At 41.0% G+C, this 24640-nt stretch overlaps 1 protein-coding gene across 2 annotated transcripts in view; it reads right to left on the bottom strand.

The window, feature by feature from the left end:
- Positions 1 to 3562: 3562 nt before the first annotated feature.
- DPP6 (dipeptidyl peptidase like 6) overlaps positions 3563 to 24640 on the bottom strand; it is a 387177-nt gene continuing 366099 nt past the window's right edge. For both annotated transcript variants that reach the window (XM_030444556.1, XM_030444557.1), the window contains exons 17-26: positions 19613 to 19660; positions 16418 to 16516; positions 14056 to 14125; positions 11981 to 12175; positions 11217 to 11271; positions 10220 to 10325; positions 9167 to 9225; positions 5391 to 5463; positions 5218 to 5291; positions 3563 to 3709 (exon numbers count right to left, since the gene is read on the bottom strand). In XM_030444556.1, the coding sequence (XP_030300416.1) occupies positions 3563 to 3709; positions 5218 to 5291; positions 5391 to 5463; positions 9167 to 9225; positions 10220 to 10325; positions 11217 to 11271; positions 11981 to 12175; positions 14056 to 14125; positions 16418 to 16516; positions 19613 to 19660 (926 nt within the window). The remainder of the gene's footprint in view (positions 3710 to 5217; positions 5292 to 5390; positions 5464 to 9166; positions 9226 to 10219; positions 10326 to 11216; positions 11272 to 11980; positions 12176 to 14055; positions 14126 to 16417; positions 16517 to 19612; positions 19661 to 24640) is intronic.

The raw sequence follows: 24640 nt of genomic DNA, 5'->3' as shown, positions 1-24640 counted from the left end.
TCATCTTGGCAATAAGGGCACAATGCTGGCTTATGGATGATTTACTAATATGTACATTAGTTCTCTTCCAAATCCACTTTGGGATGTGACAGTTGAACATTATGACATCCAGAAATGCCAGTTCATTGAGAGCGTGAGCATGATCTGTCTGGATAATAATAATAATAAAAAATTAGTTACATTTAGGTAATTAAGCATAGTATCAGCAAAACTACCTTGTACTAGTGTAATCTGTCCAGCCTGTACCAGTGCTTAAGCTTCTTGTTTCCTGATTTGCTGGCAACAAGGATTAAAGCAAGCATCCACAATAATTTCTTTGGTTTGCAATGAAATATTTAATGTCCCTTCCCGTGAATTTGCTTCAGTAAAGTTGGCATCAGCTGTTGGGACATCATCCTGGATACTGATGAAGTGCAGTTAAGTTAGCAAAGTGCTATTGGAAAGCATCCTTGTACCTCCAAATGGCTCCTCAGCATCACAGCCCTGCTACGTGACTTTGTCTTTATGTATTGAAAGATCTTTCATTGTCTTTATCAGGCCTAGAGACAGATGTCTGCACAGATTTAAATCTATCCTGAATTTATTGCTTGAGATGAAGAGGACAGTGTGTAGGTACAGTCATAGCCAGGATTTCTAATTTGAGCAAAAATCTTCATTTCCCTAGGAAATCTGTGAAATGAAAGGATTTCCTTTCCAAGTGTAAAAAAGGTATAGGAATATACAGATGATTTTGGAGTCCACAAAGTGCTGCTACAGAGGACAGGAATGGCCCAACTTTGACCCTCAGCTGTTTCAGTCTGGTATAGGTGCTTCCAGTGGAGTGAAATAGGTACATGGAAAAATTGCTGATCATTCATGGCCTTGGCAAGTATCTGGCTCTCCTCTTGGCTTGAAGGGAAACAAATATCTGAATTCAGGTGGGATGATGCCCTCCTCTTGCTTGTCTATTTCTTTTTATAGAATCTTTTGCAGAAAAAAATTGTTATGGCAGACTCAGTGAGTTTTAGTGCTTTGCTCCCACTTCATGACCCAAAAGGAACTTCTGGGAAGAGGTACAATGAATGAAATGCAAAAAATTAATCCCTCTGGTCAAACTGTCCTATCTGGCTGATGTCCTTTGGAAGCCAGGTCAGCAAGTACTCCAGCACTGGGATCAGGAGGCATAAAGATGCATTTGCATCAGAGTAGAAGGTGATTGGGGTCTTATGAACTGCTACTCTGGGACTGAACCCACTTTGTTCTACGTCAGGTTTTTCTCAAAAGCAGTCACCCTTTACCTTGGTGACACCATTTCCTGAAGCTGCAGGCAGACTAAATGGTGATGTGTATTTATTTACAAATATGTTTCCATTTTTTTTTTTTGATCTGCACCTTGGAGTTTGGGCTCCATTCAAAAAGGAACAGCACTTCCAGCAACTTGATGGTTATTTAAGTACTTAACACTAAATAACAGCAGTAGCAACCAGGGTGGTAAAATAATGTTTTATTCCATGAATGAACAAACACTACCATGCCACATCCTAAAGTTTTTTTCTACAAAAGATTGTGGACAGAGCAGATTTTTACATTTCTCAGGTCAAGTTCATTTCAGGCTTTTGAGCCTGTTCAGTGTAGCAAAATCTGGTCACGCAGCATTCTTATTGTCTATTTGGCATTTTGCCAGATAAAGCAGATTTATACCATAGTTCTTGTTTACAATGTTTATGCACTGTAAATAAAAGAAGATAATCAAAACCAAACTAAGTAATATCTGTGGTTTATCAATATACTTTCCATGATGGTCAAAGTACAACCAACACGTAGAGCTTAAAATAATGCTAAAAAAAAAAAAAAAGAGAGAGAAAAAAAAAAAAAGAAAAAAAAAAAAGACACTAAAGAACACAATGGAAACATCATCATTGCTGTCAGGAGGTGAGTTTACCCACAGTACTATGTAAGAAGTAGAGCATTGACATTGAAGCTGTCAAAACAAGGAAAGGAATGACATTAATTGTTATATCTCCAAGCTACTTCTAAGAAGTCCTGATCAGCAAAGAAGTGTTATCGCATGCATGCTGAACACAAGACTAATATTGGACTGGGGACCTGACAAATAACTGACTTACATTCCTTTATATACAACAAAATGAAATATGCAGTATTAATACTGGCTGTACATTTGGTCAGAATATTTTACAAGGAGCAACATGAGTCAAAATTCTTATGGTGCAGTGAGTGGAAGTGAATGAGTGTTGGGTTTCTTTCTGAGAGCTGAATTTTTTCACAAGAGTTTTAAAAGCTGCTTTGCACTGCTATAATAAAATGCTAGCTATTTAAAAGCAAAAATGTTCCCACTGTTTTGGGTTTTTTATGCTAGGGTGAGCAGAAGAGACAATTAAATATGTTTGGAACGTGTTAATCATCGACCTGGAATAAAACAAAGCCACAAATAGCATGTGCAATAAATCTCTGCACATTTTTTCTCTTTAAATGGCTTTATGAGATGATCTGTGAAATATCTGGTATAAATTTCTCCTACCATATCCTCATCTAGCCATTCCCCAACAAGTTGGTAAAAAATGGCTCCAACACTAAAAGAAGAAGAAAAAAATAATTGTGATCATCTCATATTTTTCTATAGTACAATAAAAATACCTCAATGTTAAACTGATTTAGTTTATTTATATGCATATTTTTCAAAGGCTACCATAGAAAATAATCTTGCAGGCAAAGGTTGTGCCAGGAACATGACAGTGAGATTCCCTTTGCTTTAGCTTAATAGATTTTTTAATGTCTGGGTAACTTGACCCTCATTGCCTCTTCAGATCCCTAAGGTATACAGTGAGTTGGTTAATTCAGGGTATGTTTTTTCCCCCATCCAGAACAAACTGAGAAGATTATAAGATAAGCATGAGACCCAGTGAAAATGGAAATAAAAGCTATCAAAAATTAAGAAATTATTGCAAGATGGTAAAGATCAGTGTAACTATAGCAATTTGTACAGTTGAATTTATGTGTCCTGTAGCAAAGAGAAAACACTTGAACATGAGAAAGGGTGGGCAAGTATGTATCCAAAAAAATTGTGCTATAATCTTTGCCATGTATTAGGTTAGATTTTTTTTTGACAGTGTGATGCTAACTATAGTATCCTTAATATGCATGATGGATTTCACCACTGCTGCTTGATTGCTTGAATGTGAAGAGACAGTAAATCTTCCAGACCTCAAAGCAGTTTCTTGGGGTGTTCCTTCGTTCTTCAAATGCCTTGCTATTTTCATGCCAGAAATCACTTTGTGGGAAAAAAAAAAAAAAGAGAGAGGGGAAATAAAAGGTAGGGGAGAAAAAGGAAGAAAAAAATAAGATGTTGGTTGTGATGGATTAATTTCAGACAGCAGTTTCTGCTGAGTTCACCATGCTTAATGTTCTTCCATTTAGGAAGGAGTTGCTGTCAAGTAAAGCAGATGAGCTGCTTTCAGTTTTCTTTAAATACATGCTAACAAGATAACATCTCTTTCTTCAGGAAAAGGATCCAGTTGCATATTGTTAGAGAGATCTGCCTTGTGCTTAGCACGGACAAATAGGGTTAATCTTCATCCTCCTCCTCTTTCAGTGGGGCTATTGGGAGTTTGTCCTGAACTTGGAAACACGCCACAAAGAAGTTGACAATGGAGTTGTACAAATGCTGCTCCAGTGCTGGATTGTGAAAGTAATGGCTTTCATCAGGGTATATCTGTGAAAAAACAGGGAAATATACACTGTTAGGAGTTTAAAGCCTCAAGACTGACAACCCATATCTGCAGCTTGAGCTGGACTGCAAAGCCACTGCTGCTCCTCAGCACTGTGTGTCCTCCTTCAGATGTACACAAGGTCCAGGGTGATTGAGACATAACAGCACTCTGAACACAGACTTATATCTTTCTTTAAAAGGGACTTTTTGGGGAGAGGATTTTCCCATTCTAAATTAGTTCAGGCTAAGCAGAACCAGACCACACTTATAACAGTGCTTGCTTGTTGTGAAAATGGAAAAAAAAATCCAATGTAAGTCTATGGAGAAAAACTGTTAGGTTTTACTGACTAAAATGAGGGCTCTAAAGGAAAAAATGTCCTTAAAGAATTTAAATAAAGCTTGCTGAAAAAGTAATTAAATAGAAAAAGTGTGGGAAGCTAAAACTGAAATAGTTTTAACACACCTTTCTATTTTAATGACAAAAATAATTTCTGCACGTGTTGAAGGAGTGCAAGAAGATCATAATTATTATAATAGTCATGACTGGTTGTCTAGACCAGGTTATTGAAGCAATGAGTTTCTAGGGCTGGATCCTTGCAGGCAGGACTAAGATGCACCTCAAACCAAGATGTAGATACCTCAATCTCCCAATTCACTTCCATCCTCAACTAATCTTTGAGGTGTCTCTAGCCCATCTGTGGCTTCAAGCTCTAAAGGACTAATGCTTCTGCATTGGGAAATACACAGGGGCACCTCACTCACTGCAGTGCTGACCCAAACCAAGTGGGTCTCATTGCTTAGCTCCCTGTTTGCCTTTGGAGCACGATGAAGTGAGCATCACCTGAAGCTCCACAGAAATGCAGCCAGAGGGAGCTGGTATTCAGTAAATCAAGTGTGAGCAGGACTTGGGCACTGCAATGCAACCTTCTGTGTACTGTGAGCTGTAGCATGGTGCCTAGCAGGGTTTGAGCCTGGGATAGCTGCACCCTCCTGGCCATGGCTCAGGATGCAGCAAGTCAGGGACCACCCCCATGGGTGGGGGATGAGTTAATTTTTGAAGCTTTAATGGCTTGGACATGGTCTTGTTCAGCAAATCAGAGATAGAATTCAGCAGAAAGAGGGATATTCCAGACTAGAATATATCATTTGCAGTAACATGTCAGATTTAAGAGCTGTTTCTGTCCTTAACTTTTCTGGTTGACTTAATTTAGATCCCCATTTCCTTATAACTCACCCTGAAGTTAGTCTGTTGTTCCCAAAGAAAACAAACAGGCACCAATTCCTTAAGAGATACGTGTCTCAAAACCTAATTTTCTGTAATCTAATAATTGTTCAACAACTGTCCAAATCAAAACTATGATATAGAATGAGCATAGGAGCACAGAGGAACACATTGTACACTGCTGCTGTTTCCACTGCCAGCCTGAGTCTGCAAGTGGCTTTTCAAAACTTGCTCCATAAGCTTGAGGAAATAACTGTTCAAATATAAAAAAAGGAAACACATACTGTACCTGCAAGCTGTAATTAGCCTTTGCCATTATTAGGTGTGTAATAAGGTCTGCAGTGTGCTGAAAATGGATTTTTTCTGTAAAAACAAATTGCAATCATTAAAGAGGCAAACTTAATTAAGAAAAATCAAAGCCATCCCAAACACATAAGGAGCTCAAATGATGTGCTAACTTACCATCAGCAGTAGCATGAATGATCAAAAATGTCTGTTCCTTCAGTAATGAGAGTCTGTGTGCTAATTTGGTGATCTGTGAAAGTAAAGGTTGCAATAAGATTAAAAATCTTGCTAAAAAAATTAGCAATTTATATGGATAAAATAGAAACACTGAATTTTATTTGATACTTCATCACAAGGCTAACAAGCAGACACCAGCACAGCTTATTCTCTTGGCTACATGAATTGGTTTGGAGGTAAAATAGATCCCTGCTCTCTCCATCCAGGCTCAGGATCAGCAGCAGGAAGAAGGTCAGAGACCTTCATCTGTTCTGATAATGTTCACCAAAAGCCTGAACTGCAGAAGACATGAAAAATGTCAAATTGAATTTCCACTGAATACAAAACACTGATGAAAAGTGTGCCCAGGTGCATGTGCCTAAGAACTCTTCAGAGAGGTGGAGTGTCTTTGGTATGATTTGCAATCCAACCTCAATGAGCTTTGACAGCCCCAGGGAGAATCTGATCCTAAATTCAAGTGTCCACTGCTAAGAATCCCTTTGCTCCCAACTCTCTGTCAGATGCACAGGGGAAATACAAATCTGAGTGACTGCACAGGATACCAGGGAAGAGAATTGAAGGAATTCTCCATTTTTTGCTGCATTTTTCATGAGAATACAAGTCTCTAGGGACCTTCAAAAAGACTTTAAAAATAGTGTCTTGGAGTGGCAAAAGGAATGTACATCCCAAATCACAGACATTACTGTTACACAGAGGAGCACAGAATACCTGTCTCAATTTAAATACATGTTTCCTCCACTCTGTAAATGCATGTGCCCTGGCTCACCTTCCCTCCCTCCCATGAATGACTGTATTTTTCAATTAAGGCACCCTCATATCAACCCTATCTTAAGCCTGGTTTCATCTTCCTTTTGTCCTGTGTGGCTTCCACAGAAGACAGACAAGTGCATCTCCAACAGGACCTCCCATGCCTGGCTATGGAGGTCAAATTAGCTGGCTAAACCCAGCAGCATGTATTATTAAGAAATGCTCCCTGCTATTTTACATTACAGTTTAGGTGAACATCTCCTCATGTAAAGGATAAAGCAACCCTGAGCATTAGAAGTGCCCCTGAATATTTCCATAGTGCTAGAGGCAAGTTTTTTGAAATACTGGTGGATGCAGGCTTGTTCTGGCTTTCTTGCAGCTCCACACTCTTTATAAAGACATAGAAAATGCTTGTAAATTTTGCAAGGGTGCCCTCTGATCTTCCCTCTATTGTTGGACTTCATGAGCCCTCTCATTCTCAGATTGCTGTGATGCTCATGTCTTTCTGCTGGTGCACACCCATGCCTTGCACTCTGTTCCCCCCCCCCTCTATGGCTCCTTCCTTTCTGCTCCCTCAGATGTCACCTACCACACCACAATACAACTTTTTCAGAGTCTGGATCAAGTCTTGAATTATGTATCCATCATAAAGTTTATCTTTGGTCCACAGGTTAGAAGTTCTCCTCCCTAAGCAATTCATGGTTCCACTGTGGTGTGTAGGAGACGTGCATCAGTTAAGTGTCCATTCCCAGAACAGTCCCATGCTCTGCAGAGAGCTCAGTTAATGCCAAGTCAAGCAAAAGCATCACTATTTGCTTAGGCCAGCTTTTCAATGCACAAAGAGTGTGTGGCAAAACAAAGCTCTCATTTCTGCAATATTGTCCCTTGTTTTTACCTCTACTGACCTGTTAAAAGGAGTAAAGAGTTTGCAGTCATTGAGAGATCATGAGTGCAAAACTCAAGAGACAATAAACTCAGTGTTTAGTTAGCCAGGACAAACTTCCAGTGCAGGGGCACAGGGTACTCCCTGCCTTCTCTGGAAAAAAAAAGAGTTTTAAACCTTTGCTGCCTTCATGTCTTCTAGCTGAAGACAAGGTTTAGCAGGCCTAATAAGGTTTCCTTTATAAAGAATCCTGTTTGGGTGACTTCATTAGGTTTTTTCTCTAAGTAAATGAAGGAAAATGTGAACCACCTGTTCCCATCACACATATTAAACTCTATCCTCATTAACTGGTACCATGGCTCCTTTTCTATGTCCTGCCCAACTCTGCAGAGTTCTGCCTGTGGGATAGATCGTATCTGTGCTTCGAAAAAGCCAAAAGAAGCTGAGTTTCACTCAAGTTTGAGTCAAAAACAATGTCTCAGAGAGAACCAAAGTGGCAAGCCCATTGGGATGAACTTTCATAAAATTGTTCAGGCTGGAAAAGACCTTCAAGATCTTCAAGTCCAGACTTGTCTTAACCCTATTACCCTATTCCTGATGACCCACCACTAAACCACAAGCACCACATCCAGGTGATTTTAAACACATTCAGGGATGGAGACTCTACCATCTCCCTGGGTAGCCAGCTGCAGTGTTTAACAACCCTTTCTGTATAGGAAGTTTCTCCTGATATCCAACCTAAGTCTCCCCTAATGCAACTTGAAGCCATTTCTCCTTGTCCTGTCATCTCTCACCAGTGAGAACCCCACTCTCCCTACAACCTCCTTTCAGGTATTTGTAAAGAGTGATAAGGTCTCTCCCCTCAGCCTCTGTTTGCCCAGACTGTACAGCCCCAACATCCTTTGTTGCTCCTCATAAGGGATGTTTTCCAAACCCCTTACCAGCTTTGTTGCCCTTCTTTAGACTGGCTCCAACACCTAAAAGTCTTTTTTTGTACTGAGGTTCCCAAAACTGAACACAGTACTCAAGGTGGGCCTTCATCAGTGATAAGTCCAGGACCAGGATCCCTTCCCCAGTCCTGCTGGTCACACAGTCTCTGATACAAGCCAGAATGCCATTGGCCTTCTTGGCCACCTGGGCACCATGCTGACTCATATTCAGATGACTTTCAATCAATAAACCAAGGTCCTTTTCTGCCAGGCAGCTTTCCAGCCACTGTTCTCCAAGCCTGTAGCACTGCCTGGGGTGGTTGTTACCAAAATGCAGGATCCAACACTTGACCTTATTCAATGCCATACAGTTGGGCTCAGCCCAACCATCCAGTCTGTCCACGTCCCTCTATAAAGCTTTCCTACCATCCAGCAGATCAACCCTCCCTCCCAACTTGGTGTCATCTGTGAACTTACTGGGGGTGCATTCAATCCCCTCATGAAGATCATTAATAAAGATGTTAAATAGGAATGGCCCCAGCACTGAGCCCTGGGAGATACCACTCATGACTGAGCTCCCAATTGGATTTAACTCCATTGACCACAACTCTTTGGGCCCTGCCATCCAGCCAGTGTGTAACCCAGCAGAGTATGTGCCCATCCAAGCCATGGGCAGCCAGCCTTTCCATGAGGATCTTATGAGGGACAGTGTCAAAGGCTTTGCTGAAGTCCAGGCAGGCTACATCAACAGACTTTCCCTCATCCACTAAGCTGGTCACCTTGTCACAGAATGAGATCAGGTTTGTCAAGCAGGATCTGCCTTCCATGAGCCCATGCTGACTGGGCCTGATTGTCTGGTTGACCTTTAACTGATCTATAATGGTTCTTGAGATTATTCCAAGGGGGTTGTGACATTGCATCTGCTTGGGCACATCCAAGTAAAACTGGAATTTAGAGAGGCAAACAGGAAGGCTAATCAATAAAAACTTTACCCAGTATTACTACTAAGACAACAAAATCAGTGAACAGGCTGAAGGACACCTTGAGAGTGAGCCCATTTTCCATATCCTTGCTCCTTTCCCAAAAGAGAGCAATGCAGAGGAAGATTTAAAACCCATCCACAGTTTATCAGGGAAATGCAATGTCCATGCAGTTACCTCGTATGCTCTGTTATCAATCCCATGCAATCCCAAGTATCTTTCAGAAAAGGCTGAAGCTTGAAAAGATAAAAAGAAGACATCTCTTTCAGTCATAAGTGAGTACACTGGGGCTTCTAAATCTAATATTGTATATGCTAAAAAAGACCTTATTTTTTAACATTGCCTTAGTTACACAGGATGTATTTCTTAAAGTTCTTGAAAATGCACTAAGAATATGTAAGATACTACAGGTTTTCATTATCACCATTTACTTATGGTTTCTAAATCAGTCACAGAAGAGACTTTTTTTTTCTTCCTTAATGCAACTGAGAGAGGAGAGGAGAAGAGAGGAGAAGAGAGGAGAAAAGAAGAGAAGAGAGGTTAGGAGAGGCGAAGAGAAGAGAAGAGAAGAGAAGAGAAGAGAAGAGAAGAGAAGAGAAGAGAAGAGAAGAGAAGAGAAGAGAAGAGAAGAGAAGAGGAAGACTACTGTGTTGTGTCCCTTTCTCTGCTCACATGGGACATCCTCATCAGCAGTTGCCTGCAAGCTTCTGTTGTTCTCAGGGACAACTGCACAGGACCAGGAGGCTAGTTAGCACCACTGACTCTCATAGCAGTCCCCTGATTTTTGTTGGCACTAAGTGCAAATGGTCCTGGTGCCCCCGAGGAAAGGGACCACTACGTGAAGTGGAGCATGGTCATCAGAGAGAGGATGGGGCAGGCAGGCTGGACCACAGCCCCCACAGGTGGATGGTTCAGGCAAGAAAGAAGCATGTCCAAGGCAGTGGTGCCAGTTGGTGTCAAGACTGGAGGGGTTTAGAGCCAATTCTTCTTTATTTAAAATATGATTAATAAAAGTTATTTAATTACTCTGATGACCATGGCTGGTCCTACTGATGCCACCAAAATCACTCTTGAGTGGAGAAAAAAAGGGTTTGTGGCTGATCTTAGGTGTCTACACATTGCAAAACATGCAGATCTTGCAGAGGAAAGAGAAGATAAGTGGAAAAGGTCAGGGCAGAAACATCATTTGTCATCTGCAAGAAGGTCTGTGGGCTCTGGGATGGGGTTTACCATATAGTTTGAAGTCTGTCACTGGGGATAGGGCAGCTCCACAGGCAAACACCTGGTTCTCTTCACCAGCTGGAAGCATGTAAGTGCTCAGGTAGCCACCATAATCCTAGAACACAAATGGAGAAGGGGTGTCAGCAGTCCTGCTATGCAGCACTGCTGGTTTGGGGTAAAGAAAAAAGGCAGCTGAAACCTTGAAAGCAGCCCCCTGGCCATTATAGAGCCTTTAAATCTTGCCCTGAAAAATCACAAAGTGAAGCTGATGATGAGCTCTGCACTTGTTACACTCTCCTGAAGGCAGGAAGGCTGTGCCCAAGAGGTTGCCTCTTTAAAACCCCTGTTATGGCTGTAGGTCTGATCAGATATGTTACCTCTCCAAAATATGACCCGACTCTTTAGTTTTTTAAAATGGACATCACAATTTCAGTGTCTGCTGACAGTCTGTTAACAATTCCCTGCAGAGATGCTGCTGTACATGCAGCTCCCTCCACCTACTCTAAGCCTGCATCTTCCACAGTAAAAAATTTCTATTCTCAATCCCACTCTCATTTCAAACTGTGTGCACTTTGCAATTGCTGCTTCCCAGCCGGGCACACTCTGTGGTGCAAATCAGCCACAGAAATAAATATTGTTGTTGTACATTTGTAAGGCATGAGCAAGATCTACTCACATTCCCACAGGCCTCAAGGGACAAAACGAAAATGAAATGAAAGTTTGCAAGGAGAAAAAGTAATTAATTAGCTGACAGTGTTTTTTTGACAGTTGCTTTCTGCACTGGAAGCTGACTTAAAAATACTCCCAAAACATTCACGAATACACTGATAAAATGAAAGCTTTCATCTTTAACATCTCTGAGCAAAAAGCACTCTATCTCAAAAATAAATAGTGACAAAAAGTCACCAGTGACATATTCAATAAATCAGGATTTAGCTCAGCTGCTCAGCTGCTCAGCCACAGCAGCCAACTAGAACAGCAGAGAGGAACAAGAGGAAAATGTTACCTTCCCAAACACACCGACTCGCAGTTTATCAATGTAATGTTCCTTCAGCATTGTCCTACAACATAGGAGAGGAGAAACAAGAGGTCATTTTTTTTAATTTATTTATTATTGGCTTGAATTTTGGGTGGTGGCAGAAAAATGATGTAGACAATCTAAATTCACACTGCTACACACTGCTTTCATATGGTTCTGTTCAATTTAATCTTGCAACCTGTTGTATTGGATTTGACCAAGCAATGGCAACAAATAACCCGTACTGCCTCTGAAAGTCATAATAAATCTGATGCAATTGCACTACTCTGATAGGTTTTTTTAGCGTCATTATGTGCAGAATAAATGTAACAACATGTCACAACTTGACACTTAAGGTTTTGCACTTTTTTTCTGATTCAAAAAGTTTAAGAGTTTAAAGATGGATTTTTTTTCCAACTACCAGGCCATTAAAAAATAAATGTTGTAAGAGCTGATATCCAAGCTTACTTGTTTGCAGCTGCATGACTATACAGAGCTAAAAATAAATGAGCTCTGAACACGTGCTACAGATAAGTATGCTCTAATTTAGCACTGTTTAAGGCTTGTTTTCACCCCTCTGCACTGAGCCTCTCTCTCACAGCCATGACTTGGTCACAGCTCTGTGACTACATAGTCCTTCCCTCCCAGCTCCTTGCTCTGCCCCACACTCCCTTAAAGCGACCAGGATTTAACAACAGTTTTGGGTCAACTATGATTAATGAATTAATTTATTCAATAACAGTGCTATTCACCCGACAGCTTCCAACTGATCCTTCTCTTCCAAAACGCCCAGCTTCCTCTTGACCTCATGGAGTAACTTAGTGCCTTGGAAACCGCTCCCACGGCCATCAAACTTCAGCACGATGGCGTTGTGAGAGCTGACCAGGACACTTTCCCACGTCACCTCAAACCTCTCTGTCACAATCTGGCTGCCAGGTGTCCCATCTCTGAAACAGAAACAGGTTTTTCAAGACAAGGCAACAGCATCAAGCATAGGTCAGATGCCCTCCCTAGGGAGCTGAGTTTGCCATGACAATAAGGATGGGTATTTCCCTTGTGCATGGCAAGGAAGGGAAGATTTCAAGAGGGGGAGATGAGTCTGTGGGATGAGCTTTGAGGTCTGGGTGGAAGCTGCAGCCTGGTTTCTGCCTCCCTCTACACAACAACTGTGCTAAGCTGAGCTTTGAACATGCTCAGGAAGCACATTGCCACCTGGGCAGGATTCCTCCTGTGAGCAAAGCAGGGTAGCCATGCAAAGGTCAGTTTGTTTTTCCCCATTTATGCCTGCTCTAATCTATAGCTCTTTTCTACAGGGTTTTTTTCTGGTGGAGGGGTTTCTGTGAGAAGACTTGCTCTGGGGGATCCTGGCACTGCCAAAAGTTGTGGGATGAAGCTTGCAGACATCAATCCCCCATCCTGCTGGCAAGCATTTGGGTTTCACTTACTGCTCCCATTCACCCAGCCCTCTCCTGTGGGCTATTCCAGAGCAGCTGTAGATGGATCTGTCAATCAAGCACTTCAGTCACTGCTTAACAAAAGAACACTTCTAGAGTCAGAAAACTAACAGCTTAAAAATGCCCAGGTTGGTCCCATATTGGTGAGGAAGGGGATGGGGTGGGCAAGACTCCCTCTTCACCCCTCTGCTTAGGGTTCCATCCTGCACAAGTCCGGAGAAGTACTGACCCCACTTCAGCCAGACTGCTCAGAAAAATCAAGAGATGATGACAAAGATGAGAAGTAATATTTTAGGACTGGGATTTAGAGCCTTTGGAGTTTCCATTTACTTCCTGCCTTTTTGGGGTTCTTGGAGACATCAGGCAACTCATGGCAGGATTTTAATGTGCATGTGACTTCAGTCATTTGCATTTATTCACACGAGACCCAGGCACATCCAGCTTCAGAGGCAGCCTAATCAAGTGCTGTTAGCTTGATGAGTACCAATCTTCCTCAAGCACTTGTATAATGAAGTACATTTTCTCTGCAGTGATTTTGGGATGCAATGAAATGCTTATTGCAGTGGTTGTGTCCTTCATGGAGGGATGTGCAGGGTGGTGCTCAAGCATTCATCACTCCTGCAGGAGATATCTCTCTCCTGGGGTCCTGAGACATCTCCCAAGCAGAGCAGTGAGACATAGCCAAGGCCAAGCAGGCTCTTCAAAAAGTCAGTGACTTCTCTCCCTCAGTTTCTTTCCAAATGGCCAGAAAGAAACTTCAGTAATGTCCATTATTATTACTTAAAGTTGCATAAAGAGAAAGCCATCTGCTATGCCTGCCAGGAGGAAATCCTGCCTCCCTAATATAAATGCTAACGTTGAGTTCTGACTTCAAAAGATTCTAGCTCTCTCTTCACTGTCACTTCAGGGAACACTGGTAATTTACATGGGAAGAACTTCTGATTGAAGGAGTCAGAAATTTAAACTGTGATAAAGCAGACTGCATCCTGCTCAAAAACTACCTTTTAAATGCAGGGTGAGTGCTCGAAGCACCACGACAAAAAGTCAGCATCCATCTTTTATTTCTTCCCCTCCCCCCTGTTTCTGCCCCCAAATTATTGAATTGCAAGTGTACATAGAACAACTTTACCAAATCTTACATTTTACTCTGCAGGATTTCTCTAGGGCACCCTCCTGGGAGTTGAAAGCTTCAACTCAAACATGGGAGAGAAGGGAATTAAGTTTATACCTTTTCCCAGCTCTGAGGGTAGGCAGGGTGTAGGGACCAAACTGCTGGGCTCAGGTGCTTTGTACAAAATATATCTTAACTAAAGGCTTTGATCATGGCTGAGGTTTCCAATGTGACCAGAAAGAAAGGGCAAATAAGAACTTACACAACCAAAAGCAAGGGGTAGTGTGCGGTGTCTGAAAAGGTTGCTGGTTTCAAAATCTGCATTGGCAATTCTAGGAAAAAAAAAACAAACAATAAATAACAGCATGTTTTCAGTGTGGGGATGTTGACATAATTCTGATAGGTTCTGATAGGTTTTTCTGGTGTTTTTGCCACTTGTGATCAGGAGCAAAATGACATTTAATCAGAATCACTGGTAAATAACACTGTAGGAACACAGATGTTGTCAAAGAAAAGACCCATATTATGATAGCCAAGGTGACAAGAAATGTAAATGAGGAGCACAGCGTGAGCTGTTCAATCATGCATCACTTTTACAGCATTCAATTAACATCTGGCAATAGCTATAATTTTCCTTTTTGGCAGCTGGATGCATGACACAGCCAGAAATCAGTATTTCAGGGCAGCAGCGAAGGGACAAAATCGGTGATGAAAATGATAATTTAAAACCCAATTAAGTATGGTGGCTGGGGAGAGGATAGGATTATTTTGCTGTAATAGTCTGAAGCCAGATAAACATGTTTTTTAATCCTAACTTTTAGAGAGCTTAATTTTGCTGTTACATAGGAGGTAATTGTGCTGAAACCCATATCACTAGACTGGTTCTGAACCCATGTAAGCAAACTCATCAAAGCTTCCTTTAACCACTTCTTATGGACAAAAAAGCTGCTGTACAAATGCTTTCCACATTAATGACTGCACATTTATTTTTTTTTAATGTTAACTACAATCCAGATTAGCAAAGGACCAGCAATTAAATCAGTATTAGGTCCATTTTCAGTAGATTAATACATAGATTAACCACACGGTTTAAGTGGTTTGCTTTGCAATCATTGTCTGACACTCAGCCTAATTAGTTATTCCATCTGAATGCTAATAGCTGCAAATTGGATCAATGGCCCAGGGACAGCCAAAAAGGCCATCACTTGACTTTAAATATAACTGAGCACTATGTGCAGTGTGCTAAAGGCTGTTAAACCCAAAGCCTTGGAAATACAGGGAGGGCAGAGAACAGCCACACTGCTATGACTAGTTTGTATTTATTGCACACAAACATATATTTTTGATTAAATGGGCAAAATCACTTGCAGTTAAATTTATCATTGAGCTGAATCATGGCTAATAAGTTCACACTGCCACTAAGAATTGGCTCATATTGGGGATAGATGTGATCTTCACGACAGGCTCTTTCTCCACCTTTTCCTGCCCATCAGGTCTAGACATGCACATCTGTTCTTGTTATTTTATGCACTGGCTTATGTTCCTAATGCCCATGTGGCCAGCAGAACATTTTAGGGCCATTATGATCCTTTTCAAATGGCAGCTGTCTCTCAGCCTTTGCTTCACATCTCATAACACCCAGTAATTGCTGAAATTAGTGACTTGCCATCCATCATACCTCACTGCTTTCATTTCACTGCATCTAGACTGGAAGGTGTGCTCCTTTTTGCCAGGGGAAATACTATGGGTCATGCTTTGAACCTAGGATCTTGGGGGGTTTTTTAAGAGTTGCCACCATAAACACAAAGTGGGATTTTTGGGAGCCATAGCACAACTCTCAGTATGTGGATTTTCTATGTACAGGTAAGATACCTGCTTACAGTCAAAGCAAATGCTTTTTAAGTTGTTCCAGGTGTAACTACAGAGACAGGCAGAAAACACTTTCATTTTGGCTGCTTGCAACTAGGTTTTTTTCTCTCTCCCTCTTTGCCCTGTCTGGCATGTGGATGTGTTGGGACTGATGGCACAAGTGCTACACATAATGCACCATCTGCAGAAAGAAACTGCTCCAAGGTTCTGCCTTCTTTTCTCCAGCAGAAATCTCTTTTGCCTTTTCTCATCAGGCTTTTCTTTTCTCAGCCCTATCAAATGCTATGGCTTTCTCAGAGAATGATTCTGATGGGCAGTGGTTGATGAGCCATCTTCATTTACTGCAGCTCAGGATACTGCAGGGTGGCCACAGCTACAGCCAGGAAGAGAATACAGGATCCCACTTCAAATATTTCAAATAATACACCAGACCAGCCAGGGCAAGTGACCTGAACAACCTCATGTCATTTCTCAGAGTGTTTTTTTCTCAACAAAGAAAATTTTAGAAAGGAAACCCCCCACACACATGCCTATAGTTTTGTCTTTCTACACCTGCATTCTCACCCAATCCTGTCTGTGCAATAAACTCCTTATGCAGAACATCCTAAGAGAGTGCTTTGCAAAATGTGTGAGTTTATTGAGAGCCAAAGTAATTTTTAAATTTTTTCTCCTGTCCATCAAGCCAAGATGACTGTATCACTTCATAGCAATACCAGTGAAAAACAAAAATAAGAGAAAGGAAATGTGCTACTTACTGTAATCATCTATCTTGATTTCCATGTATTCTACCTTAGGCATTTGCCTGTCATTTATGGTCAACTGCACATTTTCATTTACCTCCAGCTCAAAAATTTCTGAAAGAAGAAGAAGATCTCAAAAACTTGGCATTGCTTGAAAAAATATATTTCAACATTTTATAGCCACCTGCATAACTGTAACATGAGTTTCCTTTGAGAGAATTTCCTTCTAGTCCTCACAGACATCTAATTCAATGAAGTCTTTGCAATCTCTTCCACATTCAGCTAATTTACAACACATTTACAACATGACCTTCTGTGCTGAGACAGCTATGGGTCACAGACATCTAGCTGCTATCAGGGAGAAGATAGATGAAGAATGTCTGTGTTCAACTTACACATAATAAATGGAGAAAGGGAGAAGACTTTGTAGGGCTTTAGGACAAGGTTGTGTTGATAGACTAGAGAAAATCTATGGGAAAGAAAGCCATAGGGAGAGCAGATCATACAACCCTGCCACATCAGGTTTTGAAGCAGTCTGTTTCAAGAAATGTTCATTTTGCTTGTGTGTCTTACCCAACAACTTTGGTGCTGAAATAGAGGATCCTTGTCTCCTTCTCAGGATTTAACCTTTGTACCCCACATCCTGGCCATATGCTCAAACTGCTGAGCCTTTTCTAGAAAAAGCAGCCATCTCCCACACCAGAAAGGGCAAGTCCTTCACAGTTGGTACTGAAAGGGTCCATCCTTAGGAGATGTTTCAGGCTGGATGTGCTGGGTGGTGGGAAATGCCTCCTGGTGATGGTGAGGCTGCTGAGCCCCATGGGGAAAAGATACAGAGACTTGGGGAAACCTACTTGAGTGACAAATCATAGAATCATAGAATAATTTGGTTTTGGAGGGGACCTCTAAAGGCCATCTAGTCCAACCTTCCTGCAGTAAGCAGGGACACCCTCAATTGGGCCAGGTGGCTCAGAGTCTCATCAAGCCTCACCTTGAACATCTCCAGGGATGAATCCTGGTCTAGGGAGCCCATTGCAGTGCCCATCCCCATGAATCAGGCTGGGTTTGACCCAGGGGGATGCAGGGCATCATCCATGCCATGTGAACCCAAGGAGGCTTTGAGGGATTTGCACTAGATGATGTGTTTCATTGGCTGTAATTTCCCTTTCAAGACACACTGATAAATAGAACTATAACCCCAGCTCCTCACATAATACTTACAGTGCCTGATTATCACACTGTCATTGCCCATCTCTGCTGAATAGGCAGGCACAGCACAAAACCATGCCCTTCCCAGATAATACATTTCACAGATCTTTCAGCACCACTTTATTGATTCAATGACTATTCACCCTGCTTCTGAAAAGCTTGGCTCATCTCCATTGAAAACACAACCCCCACAAAAGTGCCAAAGCAACAGCCTATTAGGTTTAGTTAAATATTAAGAATCTCATTTAATTATGGGACACACAAGTAGCTTTATCAGCAGAAAGGGGCTTGCCACGTAGGGGAATTTAGTCAAGCCATTTTATTTGTTCATATAATTGCATTCACAGAAAGCCAGGAAGACTGTGGAGGAAACAAAAAAGATTGGCATATCTCCTATAGGACTTTCTTTTCTGCTTTAGGACCACAGGGAGCTTGAGTCTGTGGAGTACAAATGGTCACTGCTTAATTAAATGTAAGCACGCTATAATATTCAGTGCAACTCACTATTATCAGATTATTGCAGACTACAGAGGCAAACTCCCTTTATAGAGTAATGGGCTCATATTAAATAAGTAAATTCAGTAACAAGGAACTGTCAGTTGCCCTTTATTCAAAAGCAAAAGAATGAGGGGGAAAAAAGGAACCAGGGGAAATGATAATCAGATGCAGAAAATCATGAATTTCAGTAGGGGATGTGTCCTGTGCATGACTACATCGAGTTCTCTGTGCAATAAATACTACACATATATATCTGTCAAAATAAACCTTGTTTCCATGTGTTTTATGTTACTTTCTGAAATCCTTCATTTGCTGATTCTGTTTTACAGAATCTGTCATTTTACTCACATAAAGTTATATTATAAAACTGTACAGGAGGCCATAACACAGTTGAGAGCACTGCCCTGTATACGTTGTTATAGTCACTCAGCCACCTCCATGCTTATGGCAAAATCAAAGTATTTTGTTGAAGGAGAGGAAATCAAGAAAGTCACTTTAGAGCTGCAGGTCAGAGCTAACTCCCCTGGCCCTGTGGCAACATCCTCTGTGGGCTGAAGAGCCTTGGAGGCATCAACAGGGCTGCTCTGGAGTTATGCTCAGCAAGGGCACTGTCAAGCCCGGGTTGAGCTGATACCCTCAGTACAAAGACTGAGATGTGAGTGGTCCCTGCTGCAGAAAGGTAGGAGCTTCCAATTTGCTTTTAGTATTACTTAAAAAAAGCAGTCCTGGTATTTTTGTAAACCAGAATAGCTACCTAATATTGCCAGTTTTTACACATTTATAGCAGAACCAGGGACTGGACTGGCACATCTTGCTTTTCCCCTATCCCACTGCTGCCAGCAGCACAATCATGAACATGTACAACAAGTGAGGGCCTTCCTCTGGACAGAAAATTGGGCTGCTCCATCACAGCACTTTTATTCAGAAATTATAGACCAGTGGGTAAACTGAGTCACAAGGAAATGAAATATTTGTCTTATGGTCACTCCATAAGCAAGATGATGTCAGATGGCCTAAGCCATGGTGCAGGGCACTCTGTTCTGCTAGGCTTTGGCAGCAGAGGCACTCAGCAGTACATCACTTTAACCTAACTTGTTCTAGGATGCTGCTAAATCTCATGCATGCCTTTCTCTGCAAAGGAACATTTAAACTGGAACAAATTAATTGAAAAGGGTGGGAGGATAAATTAGAATTAAATATACAATACATTTCCTTAAGAGTAATGACACTAGATGGAACACTTATGAGTGTTTTTTAACAGCAAAGGATTCAATATGCCACAGATTGGATTTTAAATCAGATTTTTTTTGAAGAACACTGATAACAATGTTATGCCCAAACTGCTCTGTTTGTAGCCCAAGGAGCAAATCCCTTTTACTTGCAGAAGACTTGCATTTATGCAGAATCTGGGGTTCCCACTAGTGTAAGTTTACCACAGAACATCTCATTGTCCTGCCTGGCTACTTTCCTCTGAAGAATTGCAAAGCTCAAGTCCATTCTTACTCTGTGCATTGGTTGTGTTGTGAACAGTCACCATTGGGACCCGGGGACCTTGAAAAGAAGAAAAGAACTCAGTTAAATATCTATCAAAGCACACACAGATGCACGTGAACCTGGCTTTTAATTCCATGGAGCTGAAGACTCCTGAGACTTGCTTTCCATGCAAGAGTAATCTAAAAAGCAAATCACCCTGGTACTAGATAGAGTCTATGAATAAATGACAGTACTGGAGACTTGAAGACATGCAAGGTTTCAAAGCCAGTTCCCAGTGGACCACTAAATGCATATTTTCCTAATTTGTAAACATTATAATTAGCACAAACACAATTAAATAACTTGCTTTTAAAATTATTCTAATGACAGCCAAACAGCACAGCACAAAGCATTTACATTTTCTATGCTCTGGATAATTGTTGTTGTTTTGTAAACATTTTATTTTTGCTTTTGTTTATTTTTTTTTAAGTACAAATTAGTTAAACACCAATTTGGCTCTTGCACTAAAAAAGACCCCATGTGCTGTCTTAAAATGCAGCATTTGAAATAAATCAGTATTATACAAAGAGGACTGTCATTATTATGCAATGCATATGAATGACCCACAGAATTCATTGCCATAGGATACTGCTGCCTTTAGGATGCTGTGGCCTTTACTACAGGATCGTAGAATTACAGAATCACAGAATTATAGAATCATAGAATGGTTTGGCTTGGAAAGGACCTTAAAGATCATCTAGTTCCAACTCCCCTGCATGGGCAGGGACTCCTCCTATGAGACCTCCAAGCCTCATCTAACCTGGCCTTGAACACTTCCAATGATGAGGGATCCACAACCTCCCTGGGCAACCTGCTCCAGGGCCTCTCCACCCTCACAATAAAATAATTTCTTCTTAATGTCTACCAGTCTTTAGCACAGGATGCTGTAGGATGCTATAGCCCTTAGCACAGTGGTCTAGATTCAACTTCAGAAAGTCACCAAATGGTTGATTGACAGACAAAATGGGATGGTACAGGAGACTTTTATAGTTGTTACCTTCTTTCTCTCTGCTTTTCAATTAGCATCTGCTGACTGCCCTGAGAGACAAGACCCTGGGCCAAAAGTTTTAGCCTGACTCAACACATCCAAACACTGGGGTTTGACTTTAGATTCCCAGTAACTGAGAATTTTCTTCACTAGCAATCTGATCACTTTGCACCATTTTCTTAGAATGCAGCTCAATGAGTATAATGCACAGAGGCAAAGCATGTTTTACTCATCAGGATTTAGCTGGATTTACCTTTCTGCTACAAATAAACATTGATATGTTGACCATATTTATTTATAAATCCACCCTTATTTTTTCCTACAGTCCCAGAAGCCAGGCTGCTGGAAGAAAAACAACTCATAAACAATTCATCATGGCCATGATTAAATCGACACTGAAAATAAAAAATTCCTCTCAAATGGCTTCAATTCAAGCTAGAACAGTCTTTTAATTAAAACAAAAATGCCTAACAAAAAGAAAGGCACCTTTAATATAATTGTTTTATTTTCTAATTTATTCTACCTTTTTGTGTTGGCACTGGAAAAACTAATAAAAAAATAAAATAGAGAAATAAAGAAAAAAGCCAGCATTTAGTTTATAAAATTCTACGTATTATATATTTTGGTTTCTTAGTGTCTCACTACCTCACTGTCATCTCTCCAAATCAATATTTTAAATGGACGTCCCACATAAAGAGATTCAGTTTGAGGTAACATCACATGAAAATATCTAAAAATATCAGTAGCTTGAAAAAATAGAGTTTTTAATTGCTCACGGGGTTTTTTTGCCAACAAATGAAAAAATATGGTAAAGACAAAAATCTACAGAGTAGAATCATCATGTTTGTGTCAGAGTGCCCTCAATATTAAATATTACTAATGAGGACACTCCAGTTAAACAATGTATTTCACTTGTGTGCAGGCTGAAAGTTATTAGGAAGAAAAATTGCTTTTTTAGGATTGATGTAAATTGCTTATTTCAAAGCCAACTTTTGTAGCAAAAGAGCCCATATCCATGCTAGCCTATGTCTGTGGACACACAAACACATTAAAAGTCTTTCAACACTCCCAAGCTGCGTGCCTAAAGCCTGACATGGATAGAACTAAATTCTGGCTATCAGGATGCGAACATTCATTAGGTGCCTCCCTTGCTTTATTTTAAAACTCATAATGGTGTGACAGTCCCAGGACACATGCCAGCTGGTAAATGCCATCCACTGTCATTTGTGGATCTGAGAGTGAAACCTAATTTGTTCACTGAACTGCTGGGAGCTGACAGAAGCAGAGGGAGGACATCCCCTGCTCCCTGTCTCCTCTCTCCAGAGCCTTTCCAAACAGGCTTTGATTGGGACTCCTGAGCCCTGGCACATTCTGCTTCTTCTGCTCCTTAATCAGTGCTGATGTGTGCCTGTGTCTACCCATCCCCCTTGGAAACTTTGCAAACACTCTGCATCTTCCTTAGAGAGTTTCTGAGCACAGGGGAGAATTGGGTGCAGGCTGCATTTAAGCATTTGCTTGTGCTCCTTGTAGAATAAAACCAAACTACTCTACTTCCAGAAACTAAAGCAGGTACCAGGCTGCTTTGCCTCACCCCACAGGCCCTCCTTCCTTTTTTAAAAGGTAAAAGGAGCCCAGTACATCATCCATAACCTAGGTGACTGTTCCCAAAATGATGGGCAGGCCTCTTTCCTGCATGATGAGAGGATACTGCTGCTGTCAGACTTCTTCCCTCTTAGCAGGGCTGTGATACACTCCAAGGTGTGGGCATATTCAGGATGCTGGGTGGCACAGTATGAGCTCTGTAACCCTGTTATGCCTCTCTACATCCCTCTGGCAGGATCAGGATGGGGTGCACTGCAGCATCAGCAGCTGGAACCACTTCACCTGGCTTGAAGGGCTCTACTCCCCTCTCCTTGGCTCCAGCACTCCACCAGTTAACTCAAATAACCTGACAGCAGTTTTAATGCTGCTGCTTTATTTGTATCAGAAGAGAAAGGACCAAAAGTGCTCTCAGGGGAACTTCTGTTCTGTACATAGACATACCCTATGCATTCCTAGATAGATAGGTAGTTAATAATGTATAGCTAACTACACAGATCTGTAGTTACTGGAATGAGATTTTCAATGAATGCAGCGAAAAATCTGACTTTATCATAAGACTTCTGATTTAAAAGCAGTACTATCATTATCCACATTAGAAGTAAATTAAGCCATATCACTCCTATGACACAGCAGATTTATCATCAAGGAAGCACTTACCTGCCATGATCTGAAAGTGCACAGAAACTCAGTGCCTCACTAACTTGATAAGAAAAAACATTGGCTGTGGCTTGTCATCATTTTTTTAAGCAGCTTTCATTATTATTTCCAAGGGGGTTATGTTTAGACACTATCAGAAAGCAGCAGGTATTTTTGTAGTAAGGTCTAGATTTACAGGGTAAGAATGGAAAATCACATAACTTTGAACAAAATATTTAAAATAAAAGTACTGATTGTAAAGAGAATATGAAGTACAATTGCAAAAAAATGGTAATCAAGGTTAATAAGTGTTCTAAGAATGAAATAAAGAGCAATTGTTTTATTCTTCTTATCCATATCCTCAAAGGCTTCGATGTGGCAGATAATTTCAGAGTAGAAGCTAAATTCACAGTATGTAAACAATGAAAATTCAAATACCCTCTGCCAGAGCCACCAGCTATCTCTTAAGCACTGATGAATGATTTAAAAGAGCAGCTGCAAGCAGTGGGAGCTGAGAGCTCTGGCTCTGCACGAGTGAGATAATTGGCACCAGCCATCTCTGTGTACTGATTCCAGATCTCTTTATTTGCTAATCCATGAATTATTCATATGTCCTGCATAAAGTTCATATGTTGGGGTGATATTATCAACCTAATAAATAAAGACATGGGGAGCTCTGTGGACTACTGCTTACAATGAAATTATTTTGCCATTTACAGTGTTTTCCCATCCACGCTACAGACAGATGTTCCTGCTGTTTGCTTTGGCAACCTTGTTGACACAAACATCAAACAGATTTGTGCTGCTATTCACCCTCCCCAAGGCATTTAATATTTTAATCTGATCTTTACTTCCTCAAATGTAACTTGTCTTCTAAAATAATCAATAATGCCTTGTTCTCAGGCTGGAATGAACAAACCTCTCGTTTCTTCCCTGTCTGACAGCAATAATAAAGTAATTTCATGCTTACTTTATAAAGAGCAAGAATAAATTTGGATGCTTTGAGATGGCTTCAGTTATCAGTGTCTACAGGCCAACTGAGCAAGAGATTTTTCCTTAATCATATTACAAAAAAAAAGGTCCAATGTGTTCTTTAAAAGGTTGCTTGAGTGGGTAAGTGTGGTCAGTCCTGAGTTCATTCCATGGGATTTTGAGAGGTGCCTACAAACAGCTGTGGGGGAAGCAGCTCTGATCCTGACCAGCTCCATCCCACTCCCCCTTTTATGGTCACTGAAACAGAAGGTCTGAGAAAACTCCTCTGTTTGTTCAAGTAATTATGTATTATAAAAACATTGATAAACACCCTTTAAATATAACTGTGTCCTAACTGATGTAATTCCTACTGGTGTCTTGCTCTTCTGGTTGGAGATGCCTTCTAACCTGAAGCTACACTTGCTGTCATTTCAATTTATACCTTTTTGGGTTAGTTCCAACAAGTGGTTTTCTACTAATTGGGAGTATTCCTGGTACAGTTAGAGTAGCCAAGTGTTTCCAAAACCCATCCAGTAGGATAAACTAAATCTCATTTTTGTCTCTCTTTTGTAGAAAAAAAATATTTCTTTTCCTCTTATTCTTTCATTCAAGAGTGTTTCACATTCAGTTCCTCCTTCCAAACAGAAATGACCAGGGCTCTTCCCCAGCTGCTGGGAACGTTTTAACTGGTCTTCACCCAGTGAAACTGCTACTTGCTCAGTTCTACGGAAAAATGTTTGTCTGATCCCTCCTAAAACACCGTTTTCCTTTCCCATGACCACAGCCAGGAGGTGGTTTCC

This window comes from Calypte anna, chromosome 2, assembly GCF_003957555.1.
Source record: "Calypte anna isolate BGI_N300 chromosome 2, bCalAnn1_v1.p, whole genome shotgun sequence".
Classification (NCBI taxonomy): Eukaryota; Metazoa; Chordata; class Aves; order Apodiformes; family Trochilidae; genus Calypte; species Calypte anna.
Note: the sequence above shows the minus strand (reverse complement) of the source record. Positions and strands in the feature narration are given on the sequence as shown.